At 36.8% G+C, this 22,384-nt stretch overlaps 1 protein-coding gene across 1 annotated transcript in view; it reads left to right on the forward strand.

The window, feature by feature from the left end:
* Window positions 1–2,855: 2,855 nt before the first annotated feature.
* LOC107683962 (nesprin-2-like) overlaps window positions 2,856–22,384 on the forward strand; it is a 98,090-nt gene continuing 78,561 nt past the window's right edge. Inside the window, exons 1-23 of the mRNA XM_016480065.1 lie at window positions 2,856–2,963; window positions 6,770–6,893; window positions 9,450–9,511; window positions 10,916–11,011; window positions 11,141–11,218; window positions 11,325–11,417; window positions 12,341–12,531; window positions 12,645–12,844; window positions 13,194–13,294; window positions 13,696–13,809; window positions 13,898–14,035; window positions 14,842–15,006; window positions 15,093–15,193; window positions 15,424–15,592; window positions 16,366–16,462; window positions 16,572–16,759; window positions 16,990–17,160; window positions 18,040–18,171; window positions 18,370–18,471; window positions 19,300–19,476; window positions 19,564–19,722; window positions 19,810–21,090; window positions 21,226–21,360. Of these exons, the coding sequence (XP_016335551.1) occupies window positions 6,806–6,893; window positions 9,450–9,511; window positions 10,916–11,011; window positions 11,141–11,218; window positions 11,325–11,417; window positions 12,341–12,531; window positions 12,645–12,844; window positions 13,194–13,294; window positions 13,696–13,809; window positions 13,898–14,035; window positions 14,842–15,006; window positions 15,093–15,193; window positions 15,424–15,592; window positions 16,366–16,462; window positions 16,572–16,759; window positions 16,990–17,160; window positions 18,040–18,171; window positions 18,370–18,471; window positions 19,300–19,476; window positions 19,564–19,722; window positions 19,810–21,090; window positions 21,226–21,360 (4,038 nt within the window). The 5' untranslated portion in view covers window positions 2,856–2,963; window positions 6,770–6,805. The remainder of the gene's footprint in view (window positions 2,964–6,769; window positions 6,894–9,449; window positions 9,512–10,915; window positions 11,012–11,140; window positions 11,219–11,324; window positions 11,418–12,340; window positions 12,532–12,644; window positions 12,845–13,193; window positions 13,295–13,695; window positions 13,810–13,897; window positions 14,036–14,841; window positions 15,007–15,092; window positions 15,194–15,423; window positions 15,593–16,365; window positions 16,463–16,571; window positions 16,760–16,989; window positions 17,161–18,039; window positions 18,172–18,369; window positions 18,472–19,299; window positions 19,477–19,563; window positions 19,723–19,809; window positions 21,091–21,225; window positions 21,361–22,384) is intronic.

Genomic DNA, 22,384 nt, shown 5'->3' on the forward strand with positions numbered 1-22,384 from the left:
TTTACAAAGCTTCTCTTGCGCATGCAAATTTAATTTACGCTTACAGTCTTATGTACACTTCCACAAATATTACCCTGTGTATGCAAATATTTTTGACGTCATTCTACCTTCATAGAAGACACAACTCCCATGAGTCCACACTCAGTCACGACGTCATCAAACTACGCCTTTGTCTCTTTGTTTATTTTGAATACGCACCCTCCAGCGGTGAAAATTACATATTGTGTCTTTAATTTTTGTCTATTATTGAAACAGTGTTGCTGCTGGTGTTTGTATTTTTGCTCTCTTTCTCTCTCTCTCTCTATCTGTGTGTCTTGTGCTTGATAGGCTAATGATGATCAGCTGCACTCATCCACCTGTATGCGCTGTCCACACTCTGATTGGTGCGTGTTTGCTGGCTTTTAGTACAAAATAGCAGAGAGATCGTGCCGTGGAGGAAGGAGGGAGATATCGTGGCATTTGAGGTTGTTCCGCTCTCCAAGCCCATGAGTGCTTATTGTGCTTGTTGTGCTCTTTGTTGGGTTGTCACAATGTTTCCTGAGTTGATGATTTCATTAATAATCAGTTAAGCTTTTGGGTAAGGTAGGGTGGAGCATACCCATACGTTTTCTCCTGTTTGATGGTTAGTTAGGGAGTGAGGGAAGTTATATGTTGTTTTGTTTATTTTCTTTAATGTAGGTAATTTATTATTTCCCCCTTTTTAGGTAGAGGTATTTTTCTTTGTGATTTTATTTTGTTCGGGCCCTCCTCCCGAGGTATTGTTTCTTTGTTTGTATTTACTGTTATTTTATATTAATGTTATCCTTTTTGAATCCCTTGATTGAGTTAAAATTAAAAGGCACCCAAGCCGTTTTCAAACTCAAATCTGTGGTTGGTTGTGATTTTTGGGCCTAGAGAGCTGGAGATCCTCAAGGTCTCTCCACTATTTATTGTTCGTCGTTCCCTATTTACCCCTAGACCAAAGGGGGAGGACGTAACGGCATCCATCCATACTAAAAAGTGCCTCACACAGCTCCGGGGGTTGAACAAAGGCCTGTAGCGAATTGGTGGGTTTCTGTAAGAAAAATAACCATATTTAAAATGTAATAATCAATTGAATCTAGCTTGCGCTCACTGTTGTACACGGAAGCAGCTCCGGGCGGATGACGTCGGCGTTGTGATGCGCTGGTCAGATGTGACGAATGCGGAAGCGCAGGGGAGAGATCAAAACAAAACTACGGTCACGAATTAGAAGTACAAAACGAGGATTTGTAAAGAAGAATGTCGGAGGATTTCAATATATGCCAAGAGAAGGTTGGTTTTTCTTTGCTAAAGTAAGGAAACTTTGCTTCCTTTGCTCCTGTAAACAAAAGCTGGTTTTCACGAGACTCCCCGGCGCATGCGCAACGCCAACATCTTACATCATCCTCCCGGAGCTGCTTCCGTGTACAACTGTTGGCGCAAGCTAGATTACTTTTCTATATAAAATATCTATTATAACATCCCTCTACTGTATAAAACTATATACAATATGTACAATATTTTAACATCCCTAAGCCTGTGTTAGTCTAAGTAGAGGAATGTTATAATAAATATATTTAAAAAATTAATATTTATGTATTATATTTGTATTTATATATAAATAATATATATTTCTAATAATAAATATATATATTGTATACTTTTTCAATTTAAAATATTTATTATAACATTCACTTAGGCCTGATTACAGACTTAGGGATGTAAAAATAGTGTATATTGTAAATAGTTTTATACATTTATATTTAAAAATATAAATGTTTGTATATATTTACAATATAACTAAACGAAATACAATATTTTAACAGCCCTAAACCTGAATTATAGCCTCAGTAGAGGTGACTATTTTGTATCCTACGGACAACAGGGGGCAGTGCCTCTTTTTTTGTCGTTAGCTGTTTCCACAAGCATTTAGTAATGCATGGCATGCATAGCGAGATGAGGAAATAAGCTTAATAAATTGAAAACATAATTTTTCACTTTTCCAAAAATTTTTCAAAAATAATTATTTCAATTAATACCTCAAACCTCTTCTCCTCGCTTTCTCCAGTTCACTCCCATACATACATACACACGCAGGCACGCCAGCAAACAGTCGACAGCTTTTTAAAACCTATGAACAGCATGCTGCATTCACGCCATATCGTAATTCCCGTGATTCCGAGATGACAGCACGCGACGTTCTACTCGGAGCTGTCCACGGACTCGGAATTATGCTTTTCTATGGCAACACTATCAACGCCTAAACAGAGCCTGCGAGGCTCGTGGTACAAGTCGTAGCTCTCAGAAAACTCCCAGTTCACAAGTTGTAATTACGAGTTCTACGAGAAGGTGAACGCTTTTTACAAGTTGGAATCTCGGAATTACGGGAATCCCGATATGGCGTGAACGCACCTTTAGACAGCGGAGGCACACAGTGGTTTAACAACAGGCTGGCACTGTATTGAATCAGTGATGATTAATGAAAACTGCCGCCTGTTGTCAGTTCTCAGATGCACAAATAATAAAAAGGCCATCACATCCCTCAATGTCTCGAATTAATGGCTCTCTTGAACCGGCTCCTTATAAATGATTCATTATAACCATTTCGCACTTAAATTGTGACATGAAATTATGAACAAACAACAACACACACACAAAACGGCAGTGCTAACATTTAAAGAACAGAACACACAAAATGTCACACACTCATTAGTGATGGTTCAAACAATTCATCGTTCGAGCGAACTGACTAAAATAATTCGAACGTCCCGGAGCTCAGAAAGGTGTGTTCAAGTTCAAGTTCACGCGGATTGAAGGCGGAGTTAAAACACTTCAAACAAACCACTGCAGCGACGCCGCGCGCAGTGCTCGTGTTCACTTCCAATGCTTCCAACGGTGCAGTTTTGGGAAATAATTGAGAGGAATTGTCAGCAGCCTGAGACAGCAAGCCGCGTTCATTCATTGTGAGTTTGTATAAGTTTCTGTATTAAATGAGTGGTTGAACTGCAAGCCATGACAATACCAAACAACATCTTTCTGTCAAGCACGTCGCATGCATTAAAATTAACCACAGCATCAGTTCATTAACTTTGCACATCTCATAGTTTGTATAGTTAGTTGTTTTTAAAGAAGGATTATTTGATGAAAACTAGTTACATTCGGTGGCTGTAGTGCGAGAGAGCTGACTTGTATTTTGCGTGAGAGTGAAGGTTATTAAACCGTGAAAGGTTCATCGAAAGTAATTAAAGCATACTTTGTCATCAGTTTCTGGACTAATAATGCTTTCCAGCTTTTAACTTTTATGTGCCTTTCTGCTCATGTTCATTTATTTCACACTGATTGTTTTTTTTTTTTTTGCAACGCAGTTTAGTTCTGACAGTAGCCTATTTGAGTGTTTGGTAATTTAAACAAGAAAAGTTACATATAGCTAATCGAAGTTAAGGAGTTTGTTTTCCTAATTTCTCCTGTGCAAGTGATCAGCTCAACAGATTGTACCAAACACACCAGGGTTGGTCACCCACCCCATGTCCTGTGTCTTCTTATTTTTGCTGGGGCATGAGTTAAACAGCACTGCCCTTATGTTTAAGTAATATGATTCTGTCTAACTGAATATCAATGGCATCCCCACCCATGCCTGTATCACACCGCAGCTAACAAGCCTTTTCAGAATGAGGCTTTGTCTGGTCTTGCTATTCCACTAATTAGTTAGATGATTTGGGGCTCAGTCATTATTGTTATGTAATAGATGTGTTTGGAGGGTGCAAAAGACTGTGTATAGCAAGGTAAGCTTAACTTGAAATATGGATTTGTTTTTGCATGATTACCCTAAAATGTGTTTGTTTAGTTTTGTGAAACTGAAGCCACCTTTGAATGAGTGTCACATTGGTAACCGTGTGCTTGCAATAATAATAACACCACAGGCAGTGTCATCTGATACAGTTTCACTTGAAGTGGAGCAGTGAGAATAAGGACGTGTATGTCATTTCATGACACTGGGCATTATGAGTTGCATTTATGGGACCCCAAATACAGCTGTGCTGTAATGTCACTTATGTAAAGGGTCATTTATAGAATTAACATCATAGCCTTAGTTTGACTGAACTTAAGTACTTTTATTTGGTGAAAGCCTGTCAAAAACATTTCTAGGTGATTTTTCACCCAAAAATCAAAAGTAAAACAAACAAACAAAAACAAGAAATTATATTTCCATGAAGAATGAAGGCTGTTTTTGGACCAATGCATTTAATTTAATTTAATTCATTATTTTTTAATTTCATTAAAATTAAAATTATATTAAAACCAAACTAAAGGCAATCCTGAAAATACTAAATCTCAATATGCAATATATTATGTATGTTTATATGTCATTTGTTTATACATATATACACTAATTATGTACCTACTTGAATACACTAATTATTATGCACATACGTGAATGTGTGTTTGTGTGTGTGCAATTTCTTTATTTCCTTTAATTTGGGTTGAAACTATTTAATTTCTTTAAGTGCAGCTCCCCAGATTCACTTGTGCTTTGTTTAATCTTAGTGTCAGTTACCAGGCATGCGGTTTGGATTATAGAAACCATACAGGTGCAGTCTTAGTCTCAAATGCTTATTTAAGGGAATTATGGTAAATGAAGATGAAGTTTACGCATATGCACAATGCATAGTGCAAGTATTAGCTGACACAGAATGCTTTTTGCATGTCATCAATCTATCCTATTAATAGCATCAGATTCCACTCTGGTCTCTTCATTTATCTTGCCCTTTCACTTCTGTCAGTCAATCTGTGCACGTATGTAGAAAAAAGTACATGGACAGCTGGTAACAATGTCTGCATATTCCCAGTGCTGTATTTGCCCTTTTGATGTCAGTATTGGCAGCAGCAAGTGAGGCTGCTGTTTCCACATCTCTGACTGTTTTAGATGGTGAGTCTGAATCTCACCCAGAAACAACAGGTGTGTGTGTGTGTGTGTGTGTGCGTGCGTGCGTGCGTGCGTGCGTGCGTGTGTGCTGAATGAGTGTGACTGTATTCTGGAAGAATCAGGAGTGATTCAAGCAGTGCCCTCTAATGACCATTTAGTAATTTTCACGTTTAATAACAAGATCGAGTGTTCAGAAGAGTCCTTGACGGTTCCACTACCTGTTATACTTTCAAGTAACTCATTCAGAGTTCATATGAGCTTGCATTTGTCTTGATATCAGCATGTATATGTGCAAGAACAGCGTTTTTGAGACCTATTAACAAGCTTTTCAGAAGATATTTCTCTTCCTTAAAAAAAAAAACAGTGAGTCTACCTGGTTGGTCTCTAAAAAACAGAACAGCGTTACAAAACGTGCATTTAACAGGAAACAATACAGGTAAGGCAGCTTTAATTTTTTAATATGGTGTTTGCATACATTTTTTTTTTTAACTTGAAAACCAAAAATATATTATGAAAATACTTACATTTTTTAATATGGTGTTTGCATACATTTTGTTTATTTGACAACCAAAAATGTGTTTTATAAAAATACTTGACGTAACATTTTATTTTTTTAAACATTTTATTATTTTTGTCATTTTTGAGAACAACATAATAATAGATGATAAATATAAATGTAATATATCATATGTATATAAGTCTATGATAATTTTCTTATTGTCAATAATAATAGTTAATATTATATTTACTTTTTCATTTTATTATTATTCTTGTGAACAATAAATTGTTAATATAAATGTAATATATTACATTTAATATCATATGTTCATAACTTCATAATAATACTTATTGTCAATAACAACAACAATGATGTTAATAATTATCATGTTTACTTTTTAAATTATTATTATATTGAACAACAAAATTTCTAAATATAATTTCATATATAATATTAACAACAATAATAGTTATTATCATATTGTTATTAGTCAAACAGTAAAGGTCACAGTTAAAATTATTTAAATCTAATCACAATTAAAATACCATTTGAGTGTATTATAACCACTCCTGAATATACAGTAGCCAGTGTAGCATTTCAGTAATGATAATGATTATATCAAGTCATAAGCCCTCAGGCTGCCTGTGTGTCTGTGTTCATATGTGCATGTATTATGCACTTCCCTTTGAATCGTACTTCCGTCTTGATTCACTTAGTAACTTACTGTGCTGTATTCATTTATGAGACTTTATTGGTGCTGTGTGTGGGTTTGGATATGATTAGCCTAATCTCCCCAGGACACTTCCTCCTTTGCTTTCCTTCTTCAAAATTGGTACTTTATGCTGATGTTGTTTATCTGTTCATGAGCCCTTTCTCCCCCAAACTAACTTACAGTACCATCAAAATTATTAGTGTGATTAAGAGTCTGTTGATGGAGCTCTTTATGTTGTATCTCTGCAATGTAGTATTAGAGACCTCGCCTAGGATTGCGCCTCGCCGTTTTAATCTGTCCATAATAAAAGAAAGGGTCAGCCTTTGTGCCATATGAAACTGTATTGCTGTCTTTGTCACTTTTTCATATTTGCTAACTGATGCTGAATCAGTCATGTGAAGTTGTTTTCATTGCACAGTCTTCTGATCAATATCAAAACAGGCAACAATACAAGTTCAGGTTTTTTTTTTTTACTTTATCAGTGTGTCTCCATGAGCACAGGATGTGAAAATGTAAAATGTTGTGCTTACTGATTTAGAAAGAATGAGATCTGATTAATTTTTTTAGAAGTGTGCTGTTTATGATTACAATAATTAACAACCACATATAATTTTTTTTTTTTTCTTCATTTTAGTGGGAATGAGTGTGTGAGAGTGTCGAAACAGCAGTAATGGCATCAGGGGGAGAAAGCAGCGCTCCTGCAGAGGACGAGGGGGGTGTCCCACTGGACATTGATGATGTACACTTACTCTTGCAAGGTCAGTCTTCACTTCTTATAAGCTTTTTGGTCACTTTTTTACCTACTTCATCTTCATCTGAAAAAAAAAAAAAAAAGGACTTCATTCGATAAGTCTAAGGGGTCATTTAAAAATATGTCACACTTTTGTGGTCAAATTTGATATACCACAGGAAATTTAATGGGAAAGAACCTAACACTGACTAATTCTTTTAAATATGTGTTAAATAAAATCTATATAACATAATGTTGAATGAACTTACACAGAAATGGGGTGAGACTTTAAAACATTCAGATTGCAGATGATTAAAACAGGTACATAGAGAGTATATACAGTATACTTCAAAAGTTTAAAATCTGTAAGAATTGTGATGTTTTTTTAAGAATTTTTTTATGCTCAAGGCTGTATCAATTTGATCAAAAATGTTTTTTGTGAAATAATATACTTTAAAATATAATTAATTCAATCTAGTGAAGCATCATTACTCTAGTATTCAGTGTCACATGATCCTTCAGAAATCATTCTAATATGCTGATTTATAATGAATGTTGGAAACAGTTGTGCTGCTTAATATTTTTGGGGCCTGTGATACTTTTGTATCACAGGATTCTTTGATAAATAAAAAGTTAAAAAGAACAGTGTTTATGGAGTAATGGCTGCATCACAGTAATAAATTATTTTAAAGTATATTAAAATAGGAAACCTATATTAGAAATTGCAATATTTCACAATATTACTGTTTTTTTTTCTGTATTTTTGATCAGATAAATAAAGCCTTGATAAACATAAGAGACTCCATTAAAAAACATAAAAAATCTTACTGATCCCAAACTTTTGAATGGCAGTGTATGTATTAAACTTTGACCAACTTTAGTTTGACATAAAATCCAAAAAAAAGTTATCGCAAACAAAGCGGATGCATTGAACATTACCTTATTTTCATAACATGTTTTACCAGATGGCAGCAATCTGTCCCAAAATACAGTGTAAATTGTAGTATTTTCTTTATTTCAACTTGCTCTTTTTTTTAAGTTGAAATGTTCAACTTTTACTCTTGTGAAGTTGAAAATCAAAAATGTCCATGAACAGCCATGGTGTAAACATTTTTCGAAAAGCTTATGAGGTTTAATATAAAATTATACTTTGACTAGATTCAATTAAATGCACTTTTTGACTTGAATCGTAAAGAAATAATTAGAAATGAACGAGTCGTCATTTACTGAAAGGATCCACTGGAGTCTATACAATAGACACATAAATGCGCTTATCACCATCTGAGGCGGATTGTTTGCCGTTTTATTTGTTCTTCAGTCTCTTTCCCATTTGTCTCCTCTTTCGGAGGTTTAGGGCGGATTCCAGACGGCGAGAGGGAATCGTAAACCGTTGACTCACCAAGTTTTCAAACAAAAACATGTTTTGGGAGGGTGTGCTAGACGTTTATCGTAAAAGTAACTCGTTTTCCTTTTTCTAGAACCTGTTCATCACCAACCTGAGTAAACATGATCTTGAGTACACAGTTACTTTAACCTGCCAACTTTATAGTTATAGTGTCATTTCTGCACCATCAAACAATTAGCAAAAATAATGAATGTTTTCCCAAACACACTGCCCATCTGCTATTGGTCGGCCAAACAGATAATCCCGCCTAAAACACCTTGTGAGAGCAATAAGCTGTATAATTTCTTCTGTGATGTATTATTAATTTTTCGGAATGATTATTCATTTAACAGCTTTCTTCACTTCAGCTGTAACTGCTTTATAAAGCCAAATCCCCTTGAAGACCTTTGAAGCTGAGGTTGTTGGTGTCTCTTCTTTCATTTCCTCGGTGTCATGTGTCTCAGCGTTCCTGTCAGTTTAAACCATCGGTGTGTGTGCTGGACTCGCTTCAGACAGTCTTTGCTCACTGGTTTGCGGTTGCCAGGCAGCCGAATGTTTGCTGTGACGACAGGCCAGTCTTAAAGAGAGACATGTTTGAGTGACATCACATGTTTGTCTTTTGTGCAATGATGACACTTCTGTCATCTGGAGAAAGATTTGCACATGTTACTTTTAACAAGTTAGCTGTTGTAGTTAGACTAAATTTTATGAATGGAATAGAGTTCTGTGTTGGAATGTATATCTTTTTGATATCATATACACTGAAAAAAATGTTTCATTCATCCAATTAAAAACATTTAGGGTAATGATTCACATTTATATTTTTTAACTTGAGCCAATGAAAAATAAATAACTTGCCCTAAACAATATTTTCTATGTCTATGAAAACTATCGAAAGAACATGGTGTCTCTTAAAACCTTGTTTGAGGTGGAGGCCGTTGGCGACTCAGAGATGGGTAAGTCGAGCCAGGTTTCCAGTGGTCATGCCATGTTCTCGGCTTATAAATAGTTATGTATGAAGACATGCTGTGTTTTTGATGTGCTATAAACCAGAAAGCCCCAAAGCTGTTCTCTGGCAAGATGTGGACATTCTTTTGCATAGATGTATTCTCGTTGTGCTCATACTGTTTCCTACACATACATACACAGTTTTTGCTCCAGGAATAAATCCTATCTGATGTAATATTATTTTATTAACAGTGGAACAGGAGCAGATTCAGAAGAGGACATTCACAAACTGGATCAATGCACAGCTCTCCAAGGTAAACCCAAGAGCAACCCATAACTTACTGTAATGACTCCAACTATGTAGTCTAGAAGAGTTAGGGGTCAAACTGAGGCTGTAGCTGAATCGCTGACTCACTGGTCAGCAAGGAAGGTCTGTTCTGCTCCGTCTGCCTTTAAGCAACCAACACTTGGCCGCGTTTTAAACGCAAGCGCTCTTAAACTTCCTGCAAGTGATAACCTGTGTAGAGCTCCAGTGATCTCTCTGTATAGCTAGAGTGTTGCATCATTTTACATCAGATTAACCCTTTGATGCATGTAAAAATCACAAAATATCAATACTCATTTCCAAACTACTTTTATTTTGAGAGACTGTCACATCAGTCTACTCCAAAATGATAATAAATATTCCAAAGGTACTTTGTGCATCACCACTGTTGTCAGTCCATTTGCATTTATAAATAAAAATGAAATATCATATAAAAAGAGCAGTCATACTGAATGAATTATGATTTAAATATCCACCATTTGCAATTAAAATGTATTTAAATAAAAGATACATCAAATAAATTGAATTTAATTGTATTTTTAATGGAACAGATGGTCTTACCTTTAACCTTTAGACAAAATATTATAAAGGTTTGTGTACCTGTATGTGCTTTTTGTTGAGTATTATATATGATAAATCAGGCTTTATGGCCTTTAAAAGAATAGTTGACCCAAAAATGAAAATCTTGTCGTCATTTACTCACCCTCGTGTCGTTTCAAACCTGTATGAGCTTCTTTCTTATGTTGAACATAAAAGAAGATATTTTGAAGAATGCTGGTAATCAAACAGTTGATGGTCCCCCATTGACTTCCATAGTACTTCTTTCCCTACCTATGAAAGTCAATGGAGACCGTTTCGAAATTCTTCAAAATATCGATGTGTTCAACATAAGAAAGAAACTCCTAGATGTTTGGAATGACATGAGGGTGAGCAAATGATGACAAAATCAACATTTTTGGGTGAAATATGCCTTTATATATGGAGCTTATACTCAAGACTCAGAGGGAAAAGAAACTCCACAATTTTATTCAGAGGCCCATACTGAGCAAAAATATGCAATTTAGTGCAATTGCTGATATTTATATGACAAAAGAATGATAAACTTTTGAACTTCTTATAAACGTATAAAATGTTGATCATTTAGAGGCCTTAACAATTTTCGATCAAATGATACAGTAGGCTTTAGGGTTAATAATAATTAATAAATGAATAATATATTCCAATATATTGTTCTATATTTTTCTGCTTTTTTGTGTTTTGTTTTAATCCATGCTTTGTTTATTTCATGGTTTATTTGTACTTCTGCCAGCATAGCTTGACATCAGGAATGCTCAGTGTATTGACCTGTGAACACCTTTAACACGTTCAGATAGAATACTGATGTGTGTTTCAGAGGAGCCATCCAGCTGTTGTCCAGGATCTGTTCTCAGATCTTCGAGATGGGACTCGACTGCTTGACCTACTGGAGGTGATGAGTGGCCAGCGCATGGTGAGTGCTGAATATCACCGTCATACCACTGGATTCACAGAGATTCAACCAAAAAAGTATTTGTTTATACTGAATCATTGAAATGTTTAAAAATGCTGCTTACTACTGAGTTTGTTTGTTTCTCTGTAGAAGCGTGAGCGGGGTCATGGTGTGTTTCAGCAGAGAGGCAACGTCGAGACCGCTTTGAACTTCTTGAAGAATAAATCAGTAAGATAGTTTTTGGGATTCTCATAAGACTGATGATGATTTTCCATCTGTTAGGATATTAAGATTTATATACAAATGACATAAACAACTGTTTACGTTCTCTCAGATCAAGCTGGTGAACATAAACATCCCAGACATCATAGAGGGGAAACCTTCCATCATTCTGGGCCTGATATGGACCATCATTCTGCACTGTCATGTGAGTATAACAGTGAAGACACCATGGGCCAGTTGCATAAACTTGGCCTCTATGTTGTCTTAAGAACTAGTCTGACCAACTAGCAGTTAGCCAAGGGGTAATCATTCTTATTTTTTTTTATTCAATTTACACTAATCTACATTTTTATGTAACTGAATTGAAAAAAATTAGAGAGAAAAAATTTAAGAAAAAAATTTGCTGACTAACTTTTAAGACTAGGCTTACCCTTTTATGCACCTGGCCCAATGTGTTTTTACAAAAACTAGCATATCATATACAGTATACTTGCATCTTTCTTTGCCATGAGCTGTTTTTTTGTTTGTTTGTTTGTCATTGTTTACTTCAAGACCGTTAGCATTGTAGCTCAGAGTGGGCCTGTACTTTTTGAGATGTGAGACTCTCTTATTTCTTCCAGAAGAGAAAAGAATATCAAAATAACAATGCACACAGGAAGCATATAGTATTACAGAAGATTCTTTTATGTCAGAGAACATGGGTTGAATGAGTTCAGTGGTTCTGTTTAGTCATATAAGTCTTATGCTAAAATGTATGCCATTATTACTGTTCAAAAGTTTGGGGTCAGATTGATTGTTTGATTTGATTGATTGATTGATTTATATTTATATTTATATGTTTTTGAAATAAGTATCTTTATGTTCCCAAAGACTGCATTATTTGTTAAGGAATACAGTATAAACAGTAATATTTTGAAATATTATTACAATTTTAAATAACTGATTTGTATTCTAATATATTTGAAAATATATTAGAATTTAAAATGTATATAAAAAAAAATCTTTGATGATAGATAGCTAGATAGATATAATATAATATATGTACAGTATATAACCCATGTATGTCCTCTTGTGAATGTATGAACTGACATCTGTATTAAACATGCTCACTTCTCCTCATTACTACAGATAGAGGAGCTAGCCAGCACTCTCTCTTATGGATCCCGTTCATCCTCCCTGGACTCTCTGTCCAGTCTGGATTCTGTTCCTGGATCTCCAGGCAGTAGTCCTGTTCCTCGAGGAGCATCACCGCTCCACACGCGCTTCCGTCTGTCTGCTAAGAAGGCTTTGCTCCTGTGGGTTCGGGACCAGTGCCAGAAGTGAGCTTCATCTAGCAAATGCTTTCATGCACTGTGAATGTTTGGTCAAACTGTTTAGTCTGTTTAATTTCCACACCAGTTGTTCCTCTAAAATGATTGTTTTCTTTCTCTAGAGTTGGTTGCTCAGCCAGTGTGAGGGACTTTAAGTCCAGCTGGAGGAGTGGTGAGGTGTTTCTGGCCATTCTCTGCTCCCTTAGACCTGATCTGGTGGACCTCTCTCAAGCGCAGACCAGCAGCCACTGGGAAAACCTGGAGAGGGCATTTCACCTCGCTGAGAAGGAGCTCGGAATTCCCAGACTGCTCGAGCCAGAAGGTAAAAGCTATTAGCAGCATTATCCATTATCTGTTATTTATACATAGCGCTAATTTTTAACAAAGAAATAAAAACGGTTAACTCTAATACAGTGGTTCTTAACTAGTTGGGCCTCAGCAAACATCCAAGGTGGCCTTAAGATGATTTAATATTTAAAACACAACTACAAAACAAGATATTTCTTATGTTATTAATTTACACCCTCAACAGCTGTCTTGAAAAACCTGGATTTATATGGTAACGAATTTTTAAAATGTGATTTCTAGAAAATGTACAATTTCTGTACAATGCAATGTGTTTTTTAAGGTTATTGAAGGTTTACGTACATTTAAATTCTCTTTCCTCTCAGACATTGATGTCAGTAACCCTGATGAGAAGTCTATCATGACATACATTGCTCAGTTCCTGCAGTACTCCAATGATCTGCCTGTAGCTGATGACGATTTTGAGGTAAGACCATCTCCAACTGAATCTCCCATCTAGATCTCTGCTTTTGTTTGTCTGCCTTTTTTTCATTCTTACCTTCTTTCTCTTTCTAACCCCCTTTCCCACATATGGCCCTTCAACTTTGCTTTCTCCTACTCTCTGTTGCCCCCTCCTGGTTGGATGCAGCTTCAAACTCTGCTCTTTCCCACATGCCTTTCTCCTGTCAACCTCCCTACATACTTCACTCCTGCTGTGCTGGCCTCACCAATCCACCAGGTACAGACGTCACAGAGCACTTGTGAATTCCTCCACAGTTTTCCTCTATCAAAATATCATTCCAGCATCAGCCTCTACTTGTTTCAACATGCTTTCTGATTTTACAAACAATCTCGAATTCGGTTCTATGTTTCCTGCCCTGCCCTTAGGCTTCGCCCAGTCAGAAAGCCAGAGAGATGAAATGCTGGCTAGAGCGAGCCTATCAGGAGTTACTGGAGGCGTGGAATTCCACAGAGGGGAAGGGATATGCAGAGAGGTATCAGGTATGCTGAATGTAAAATTATCCCTTCCCTAATATGTAACATGCATCTTATGACAAGCCCTGAATGTGTGTCTATGTTTTTATCCAAGGCATTTCAGAACTTTGTGGGGACTTATTATGACCAACGACGTCCAGTTATTCCACTTCTCAGTGGAATGAGACGTTGCGCTAAACCAAGTGAGGAGCAGATGGCACTGAGAAAAGCATGGGACACCATGGAGGAGAGGGTGAATTCTGCTTATTAAATATGTCACCAAATACAGATTGAAATTAGGCAGTTCTGATAGTCTTGGGAATGGACTGGAAATTCTAAACAAATCACACCAGTATCGTTTTTTATATCAAAGGTGTTCATAAAGTTAAAGCTGTCATAGAAAAACTTTATATCAGAATAATTTCTGAATGTTATTATTTGTTAAAACATAATAAACCCAGAAACAACCTTATAGCAGTAAAACATCCAACTATTATTTGCTATAAAAAACATAAATATAAAAAAAAATAACAATCTAAATAATTCAACTAGACATTAAAATAATTTTTTAAATAAATTTAAACTCTAAATAAATTAAATAAACATAACATACAGTAGTCTAGCTTTCTAATAAACCTGGCATTGTGTACTATGAATATTTTTAGCTCTGAAGAAGGGTATCAGGTATTTTGAATGTAAAGTCATAAATAATGCTTATGTTGCTCCATTGCAAGTCATTTCAGATAAAAGCATCTGCTAAATGCATAAACATAAATGTAAATTCAGTTCAATTAAAGATTCAAATTTAAAATTCTGTAACATGTAATTAAAAATAAATATTTTTATATATTTCTTATACAGTATATTCTTAAAGAAATATTTTTCTTTCTGACATAAAAAATGTACGAAAAATAAAATGCGACGGGATCAGTAAAAATACTTGCAGGTCACATACTGGACTAACAGGAAAAAGTATTAGTATAAGTAATACAAGTACTTTTCAAATAATTAAGTGACAAAAAAAAATCTTAGATTATTTTGTACACTACTTCTCCCCAGTTACAAGAGTATAGAACAGAGCTTGATGTTGGTTTGCCAGCCCCTCTGAACACACTGGGCCGGTGGCTCCAGCATATGGAGGCTGTGCTATCTGAAGACAGCGGGAGCGCTGAAGATCATGCACTTGCTTGCAGAGATGCCAGACTCAAGCATGAACAGCTGAAGGTCGGTGTGCAGACAGGTATTATCATGCTTTAATGTGTATTTTTGAATTATGTGCATATCTTTGTTTGCTCTTCATGTTTCCTTAGGTTTTGGTTGAGGACTTAAGCCAGCACTTGAACACCCTTCATCACTACAATATCACAGATGATGAAGTGCCGGTCGAGAAGCTGGAGGAGATCAAGAGACGGTTGGAAAACAAAATCTATTCGGTGCTTCCTGCTGAAAAGACCAGCATCTGTAGTGTTTAGAACATCAGATGCTGGTATGTACATTAGGCATCTAAAGTAGTAACAAGACAGACCAGTTTGCTTTTTAAAGATGGTCTTTTCAGCAGGGCCGAACATTTCAGTTTCTCTTAATGTTGTCTTCATCAAGATATCCAGGTTCCTTGCTAATGTTTCTCATTCTCCTTGATAGTTTCACCAGTGCCAGAGTGACAGCCAAGTACCACGGCATCAAGCTACAATACAGAGAGCAGATGCACCATGTCTATGACCTGCTGGGACATCTGAAGTCTAAGCTGATCTTGTGGAGAGGGCCTTACGGCTCCCAGGAGTCTGTTCAGTCTCTGCTACAAGATTGGCATGTATGTGGCCCTATTCATCAGTCATTGTCAATTTGCCATTGCCGTTTTTTTAGAATCTCAGTTTTCGATTTAGGCTAGGTTTTGATTCGAGTAAAACAAAGTCTGTGGTAAACATTACTTCAAGACTTTCACAGTTTGTTCTTCAACATAAATTGTGTGCATTCAGCTCTCAAAAGTGAATTTTGAAAAAGTTTACTGTTGAGGACTGCAACTACATGAGAACTTGCTTGCCTTTTTTAACTGTTTGATGACAATTTCTGCATAAAGTAGTGAAGCCATATCTAAACAGGCTTCGAACAATAAAGAATTGCAGAGATGACATACTTTTGCTGGCCAAACCTGAAATAAACATCACACTGGTTCCCTTGACAGAAAGCCATTAGGATTTTTCAGTTGGCTTTTGGATTATTGCAGAACATAAACTCATTCTTACAAATTTGTCAATTTTACACATTCTGTTCACTATGATAATCTTTACAAACGAACAAAACTTTTGTTCATTATGAGACCTAAATACAGTACAATCGCTAGAAGTAAAAAGCTGCAACTTTCATTTTAAAAGATTAAATAATTAAAAATCGAATTAATTGGTTCATTTAAAAAATGAATTTAAAATATACAAAATGGAAAGTTTGTGTTAGAATAGTTTGCAAGAGCATAAGCATAAACACAACAAGTCTATAAAAGTGGACTGTTGAGTAGTTTAATGTCTCTGACAACCTAAAAACATAAACACTTAAATTAATTGTAAACAATGCTTATTTGCCATTTAGGACACTGTTGACAAGCAAGGTCTGGTGTGGATGTTGAAGGAAGCACTTAATAAGCTGAAGGACACAGCAGTCAGCTATACCAACAAAGCAGCTCTGGGTAAGTCTATATTGTTGGCAGTTCTGTTATACTTTGGTTTTTATGAAAATTAGTGCTTTTTCCTGTAACTTTTACCTGATTTACCCTCTCTCCTTTGTTTCTTTTCCAGCAGACGACTCGCCTGTGGTTAACAGGTGGGTAAAAGAGGCAGATAGTGAGACGGGAGTCAGTACAGAAGCTGCAGAAGCAGTAAGATCCACCATGGAGCGTGTTCTGGCTGCATGGGAGTCCTACAAAGACTGCCTGTATCTATTACAGGTCTGGCTGGGGCAGGAGAAAAAATCAGAGGCTCAAGAGGTACTATACAGCATTTGTCATTAAAACACACGATACAAAGTATACAGTGACCCAAAAAGTGTTTGAACACCTAAGATGCACTTGAAAAGTATGAATGTCATTTAGTTATCTTTGTTGAGTTGTTTGGTAAGTTCAAGTCATGAGGTGAGGGCATGATGTTTGTACTGTATGTGGTTGCTTTTTTCAGAGGTTCATTTGTCAATTGTCTTGTGATCTCTTTCATAATACAGCACAAGCATTTTTCCTCCAGCCTGAATGAGTGGAGATCACGTCAAGCCCAGCTGAATGAGGTGGGAAACTTTCTCATTGAGATGAGTGACGCCTCCACCAGCCACTCTCTGACTGAAGAGCTCCGCAAACTGAACATGCAGTGGGCTGACTTCATAAAAAGGACCAAGTTTGTGAGTTTGTAGAGATAGAACACTAGTTTTCAGCAGGGTCCAAAATTAACACTTACCAAATGCCAAATTGCAAGTAAGATTTGTCTTTTTTTGAAGAAATAAAGCAATTTCTAGTAACTTTAAAAGAAGCTGCACCTTATTACTATACGTTTGAATTTTAATCTGAGTGATTCAAAAAAAAAAAAGAGAGAAAACCACAAGCAATATCTCTCATAATTTGAATTTTGGTAAACATTTTCAGTGGAAATTGTTCTATCCGTCTATTTAGGATGCCTGTTATAAAACTGACACATGTAATGTCACACATAATATTTTTCACATTACACCACCAATTGCAGTATATAATTTGAGTATGAGAACAAAATATTTTTGTACTGGCAACAGAAAACGTGATTCAGGTGTTTCACACAAAATATTCAAGGAAAAAGCTAAATATATCCCATTGTTAAAGACAGAAATAATGCAAAATAAAGTTTCATAGCTGGTAAGAAATATTTATGGCTGGTGCATTTGCTCAATTGATTCAAAGAGTTTATTTTGGATCCTGGTTATTTGTCAATTTCAACTTGTTCTGCTGGATTGAATAAAGAGTTTTGCCTTTAAACTGCCAAGACCCAGCCTTTTTCGATTTCGATTTTTCACTTTCTTTGAGTGATACACCGATAAGCTGGTGCTTCAGCCCATTGTGTTTCAAAACCACAGAAGCATTCTGTTTCATCATCTGTGCTTACTGTTCATCAAAGCATGTGATTGCTCTTGTTCTTTGTCTTTTAACATTCTACACCCTTGAAAAGATTGTGATTGTTGATTTAAAAAAAAAAAAAGATGTTACTGTTTAACAATAAAGTGCTTATTCTGTTGTAAATGGCATGTTTTCAGGCAGTGGCCCCTCAGCCCATCTCTGCAGTCCCAGGTGTCCAAGCTTCCCTGATGAGGGAAGCCAGCTGGGTGCTTAGAGAGACAGTTGAGGTGTTATCTGGACCTCTACGTATTTACAGAAAGAAACTCCAGGTATACTGATCTTTCTGTCCTAGCTGTAGTACTTCATACTGTTTGTATTGTTATATTAGATGTTTCTTCATTGTTTTATATGCCTTTCTTAATGTTTTATTTTTTTTTTGCCTTGTCTTAGCTGTTTCTGAGAATCATTTTCTTCTCCACTCTCTTGTCAAGGTTGTTTATGCTTGTCTTTTTTTTTTTTTTTCTCAGGGCATAACTAAGAAGATGTCTGAGTTCAATCTGAACTCTTTGTCTCCATCTCCAGACTACAAAGAGGAAACTCTTCAGAAATTCAGACAAACTATTCCGGAGGTCAGGCAATATTTAGGTTAAACGTGTAGATGTGAGAGACAGCTCACCCAAAAATGAAACAAATTTTTTTTTTCATTATTTACTTGCTCTCAGTTATCCTGTGGAACACACAAATACAATTTTGAAGAATCTCCATGAGTCATTGAGTTTGTGAGTAAACAAATCAGTCTTTTGAGTCAGTTCTTTCCAGTGATCTGGTTCATCAAACTGATTTGTTTGTATTTGTATATATCCATTTATTTTAAATAGGGCTGTCACAATCATATTTTTACTTAACTGAATTATTTTACTGAATTATGGCTAAAAGAATTCACAATAACAATATTATTGCAAAGTCTACTGACATTTTATGAATAATGTGACAAAATTAAATTCTGCCAAAATTAAATAATGCTATCAGTCAAATTTATCTTTAAAATTTATTTTGTACTTTCACGAAAAAGGTGTATTGGGAGACAGAGATAGTATTTGTAACAATAACTTTACAAAAGTGTGCAAAAACAACTGTTGATCGTCACTTCTTGCAGGATTGGGGTCTTACACCCACCCAACTTTTTTACAGAACCAAAAACTCTTACACTGGGAATCTTTATTCTGGTAGACTGTCGCTTTTTCATTTTTCATCTACAAGATTTTGTGTGCAGTAGTAGCTACATAATGTGCCAACATCTTTTGTTTGCATTTTATGACAGGAGGCAAACAGATTTAAGGTGCAGTACTGCCACCTATGTTGGAGAGTCTACCAACTCTCTAAACACTCTGTTTCTCTAATGAGAATAATTGATTTAACTAGGAACTGAACAAATCTGTGGACATGTTTCTTGGCAGACACTTGAGACTTTGACCCGGGTGGATCAGGTGTGCGAGAGACTCCAGAAAGCCGCATCTCTGCTCGAGGGCAGGCTGGCTGAGCTTGAAAACTGGAGCACGGAAGCCCAAGAGGTCTGCCACCACCTAAAAGAAAGGCAGCATAGGGGCCACTGGGGGCCACATTCCAGGGCTAAAGTGAGTACAATTAACTAAGTTATTGAGTTCATTTGGTTGATTAAAACAGCGCTTTCACATTGTTGTCTCTTTCGATTCCCATTGCAGGCACTGATCTCCAGAGGTCTACAGTTGGAAGGACAGGTGGTGACAGAAGGTGAGGACCTGCAGGTGCTTGTGACATCTGTGCAAAAGAACTCCTCCCTTCCTTACCTCAGCACATCGGCAATACAAGACCGACTGAAACAGACGGTCTCACACTGTCAGGTGAATTTCATTGCAGGCCAGTATCGGTTAAGGAATGCTTAAAATCATGATGTTGTAACTTCTCACACCCTTCTGTATGTCCGTCAGGAGGTTACTGAGATGCTCAGTTCTCATGGAGTGAAGCGTGAAGGACAGCCTGTAGGTGCACAGCCTGCTTCCAAGGTTTTTGTGCAGGCCCATTCTCAGCCTGAATCCCAAACTAGAATCATTCAACACCATCAGGATCAGACGTTCTTCCAAAGCAGCAAACTTTCTCTAGAGATCCCAGCAGAACCTCAAAACCAAGAACTCCATTCTTCTCAGCTGCAGTCACAATTGGAAACCACCAGTGGCATACAGCCCCAGTTTCTCCCCCAGGTTCATGAAAAATCTCCAAAAGCCCAAAGCAAAACTATATGCCAAGTACAGCATGCAGAGCTCAAACAGCCTTTGCTGTCATCTGTTGTTAGCAGGAAGGCTCAGTTGAAACCCCAAACTGACGTTCAACTGATCTCTGTAGACTCCAGCCTAACCAATCGCTTTGGACCATCAGACCTTCAAGCTGCCTCAGTAAATTCAAGGCAAAACAGTGGCTTTGGACATTTACAGGTTATCTCTGTAGACCCAAACCAATCCAGTGACTTTGGACCATCAGAGCAACAGGTTCTTTCTGCCAACTCAAGCCAAACCAGTGGTTTTACACCATTAGACTCTCTCCAAGTTATATCTGTAGACTCGGGCGAAACCAGGGGCTTTGGACCATCAGAGCTTCAGGTTATCTCTGTAGACTCAAGCCAGAGCAGTGGCATTGAACATTCAAACCCTCTACAGTCTTTCTCTTCAACTGCGTCTAGCACAAGCATGTTGCTTACATCGGTTACCATGACTCAACTAAGAATGCCAGTCGAGCAGCATCTCGATTCACCACCAAATTGGCAACCACAAACCTCCTTGGTGACCCCACACCAAAGACAAAAGGTTCTGGCCAAAAGTCACAGTTTTCCAAAACCCCATGAGCCATCACAAACTCTGCCGGTTACCTCACTTGCATCCAGCCCAAGCACTTTGCATACACCGGAAACAGTGACTCAACAAAGAACGCCTATCGAACAGAACCTTGGTTCACCACCGAAAAGGCAACCTCAGACCTCTGTGACAACCCAACACCAAAGACAAAGGGTTCTATCCAAAAGTCACAGCTTTCCACAGCCATCAGAGGCTCCAGGTGTTCTCCATGTCCCAGTACAGAATGAGGTGTATGCCAGAGCTCAGGCTTTGGCCAGGAGCAGACTGGATAAAGCAAAACAGCACCTGCATGAACACATACAGGATGTCATCACAGTGATCAGCACCAGAGACAGATCTAAAAAACAAGCCAAGAAAAAACAAGTAAGGCCATTTCAAAATGTGGTGAGTTTTCAATCTAATAATTATTTAATCAAATAATGGTTTAAAAAACATATGGTTGGTCAAAACACATGCACAGAAGCTGTTAATGACTGCTGATTTCTTTTTGTTTTATAGGCAGTGTCACGTCTTCTCAGGCCTTCAGTGTTGGAGGCATTTCTAGAAGCTGTGAAGGGAATGGGTGATTTCTGCTCCGATGCCCAGCTCAGAGACATGGACCTCTTCTCTCAGTCAGTCAGAGCCCAATGGGAGGTAAGAAAGAGATCATGGTCCTTCTTCCTTCTTTCACTCAACAGAAGTCTCTCCGCAGAGTTTTGCACCATTTGAAGTAAAAAAATAGATTTAGAATAGAAATAGTTTGTTTATTCCTACGTAGAGAGAGTTGCAGTAGTCAAGACGGGTAGAGATAAAGGCATGCATTACCTTTTCAAAGTCTTTGCAAGAGAGCCAAGGCTTTTGCCAAAAGCCTTAGATGGTAGAAGCTAGATTTTACAACCAAGTTTATCTGTTTATCAAACTTAAGGGAACTATCAAATAGCACACCCAGGTTTTTTACACCCGGTTTATGGAAGCAAGAGAACTGCTCCAAATTGAGATTCTGAGTATCATACCCATCAGAAGGACTAAATACAACAATCTCTGTTTTGGATTCATTTAAATTAAAAAAAAATCAATGACATCCAACGTTTTAAATCATTTAAGCAATCCAATAGAGGTTTTTGGGCATTGGAATCGTTCGCTTTCAATGGCATATATAATTGCGTGTCATCTGCAAAACAATGGAAAGAAACACCATGTTTCCTAAAAACATGGTCCTTATGTGACCTTGTCCCAGCATTAATGATTAAATCATAGCCTCTTTTGATGGATCTACTACTGTATATATAACACCCTGTCCTGTTATTTAGGCAGTGTAATTCTGTGTGTGTGCAGGTAACACATTCCTTAATCTACATGCCTCTGCATGTGAACATAACTGCATTAAGTCCAAATTAGTCTCTTCTTTGCTCAGTACTTGTAACGTTTACTCGGTTTTACTTTTTTATCAGTTTATGAAGATTATTCCTGTCCATCAAGTCTCTGAATGCTATTAAACCTTATCCAGTAGTTTTTATTTAAACCTCAGTTTTATCATTTGATAATTGTTAAATCATCAACAGTTGATTTTGTTGTAAATTTGATCATTTATTGACTGCATGCATGTTTTGACAGGTTGATATAGACGGTTACTTGTTTTCTTTTCAGCTATATAATCATATTTTGCATGCATATCTCT

Source organism: Sinocyclocheilus anshuiensis, unplaced genomic scaffold (assembly GCF_001515605.1).
Source record: "Sinocyclocheilus anshuiensis isolate Anshui unplaced genomic scaffold, SAMN03320099.WGS_v1.1 scaffold637, whole genome shotgun sequence".
Classification (NCBI taxonomy): Eukaryota; Metazoa; Chordata; class Actinopteri; order Cypriniformes; family Cyprinidae; genus Sinocyclocheilus; species Sinocyclocheilus anshuiensis.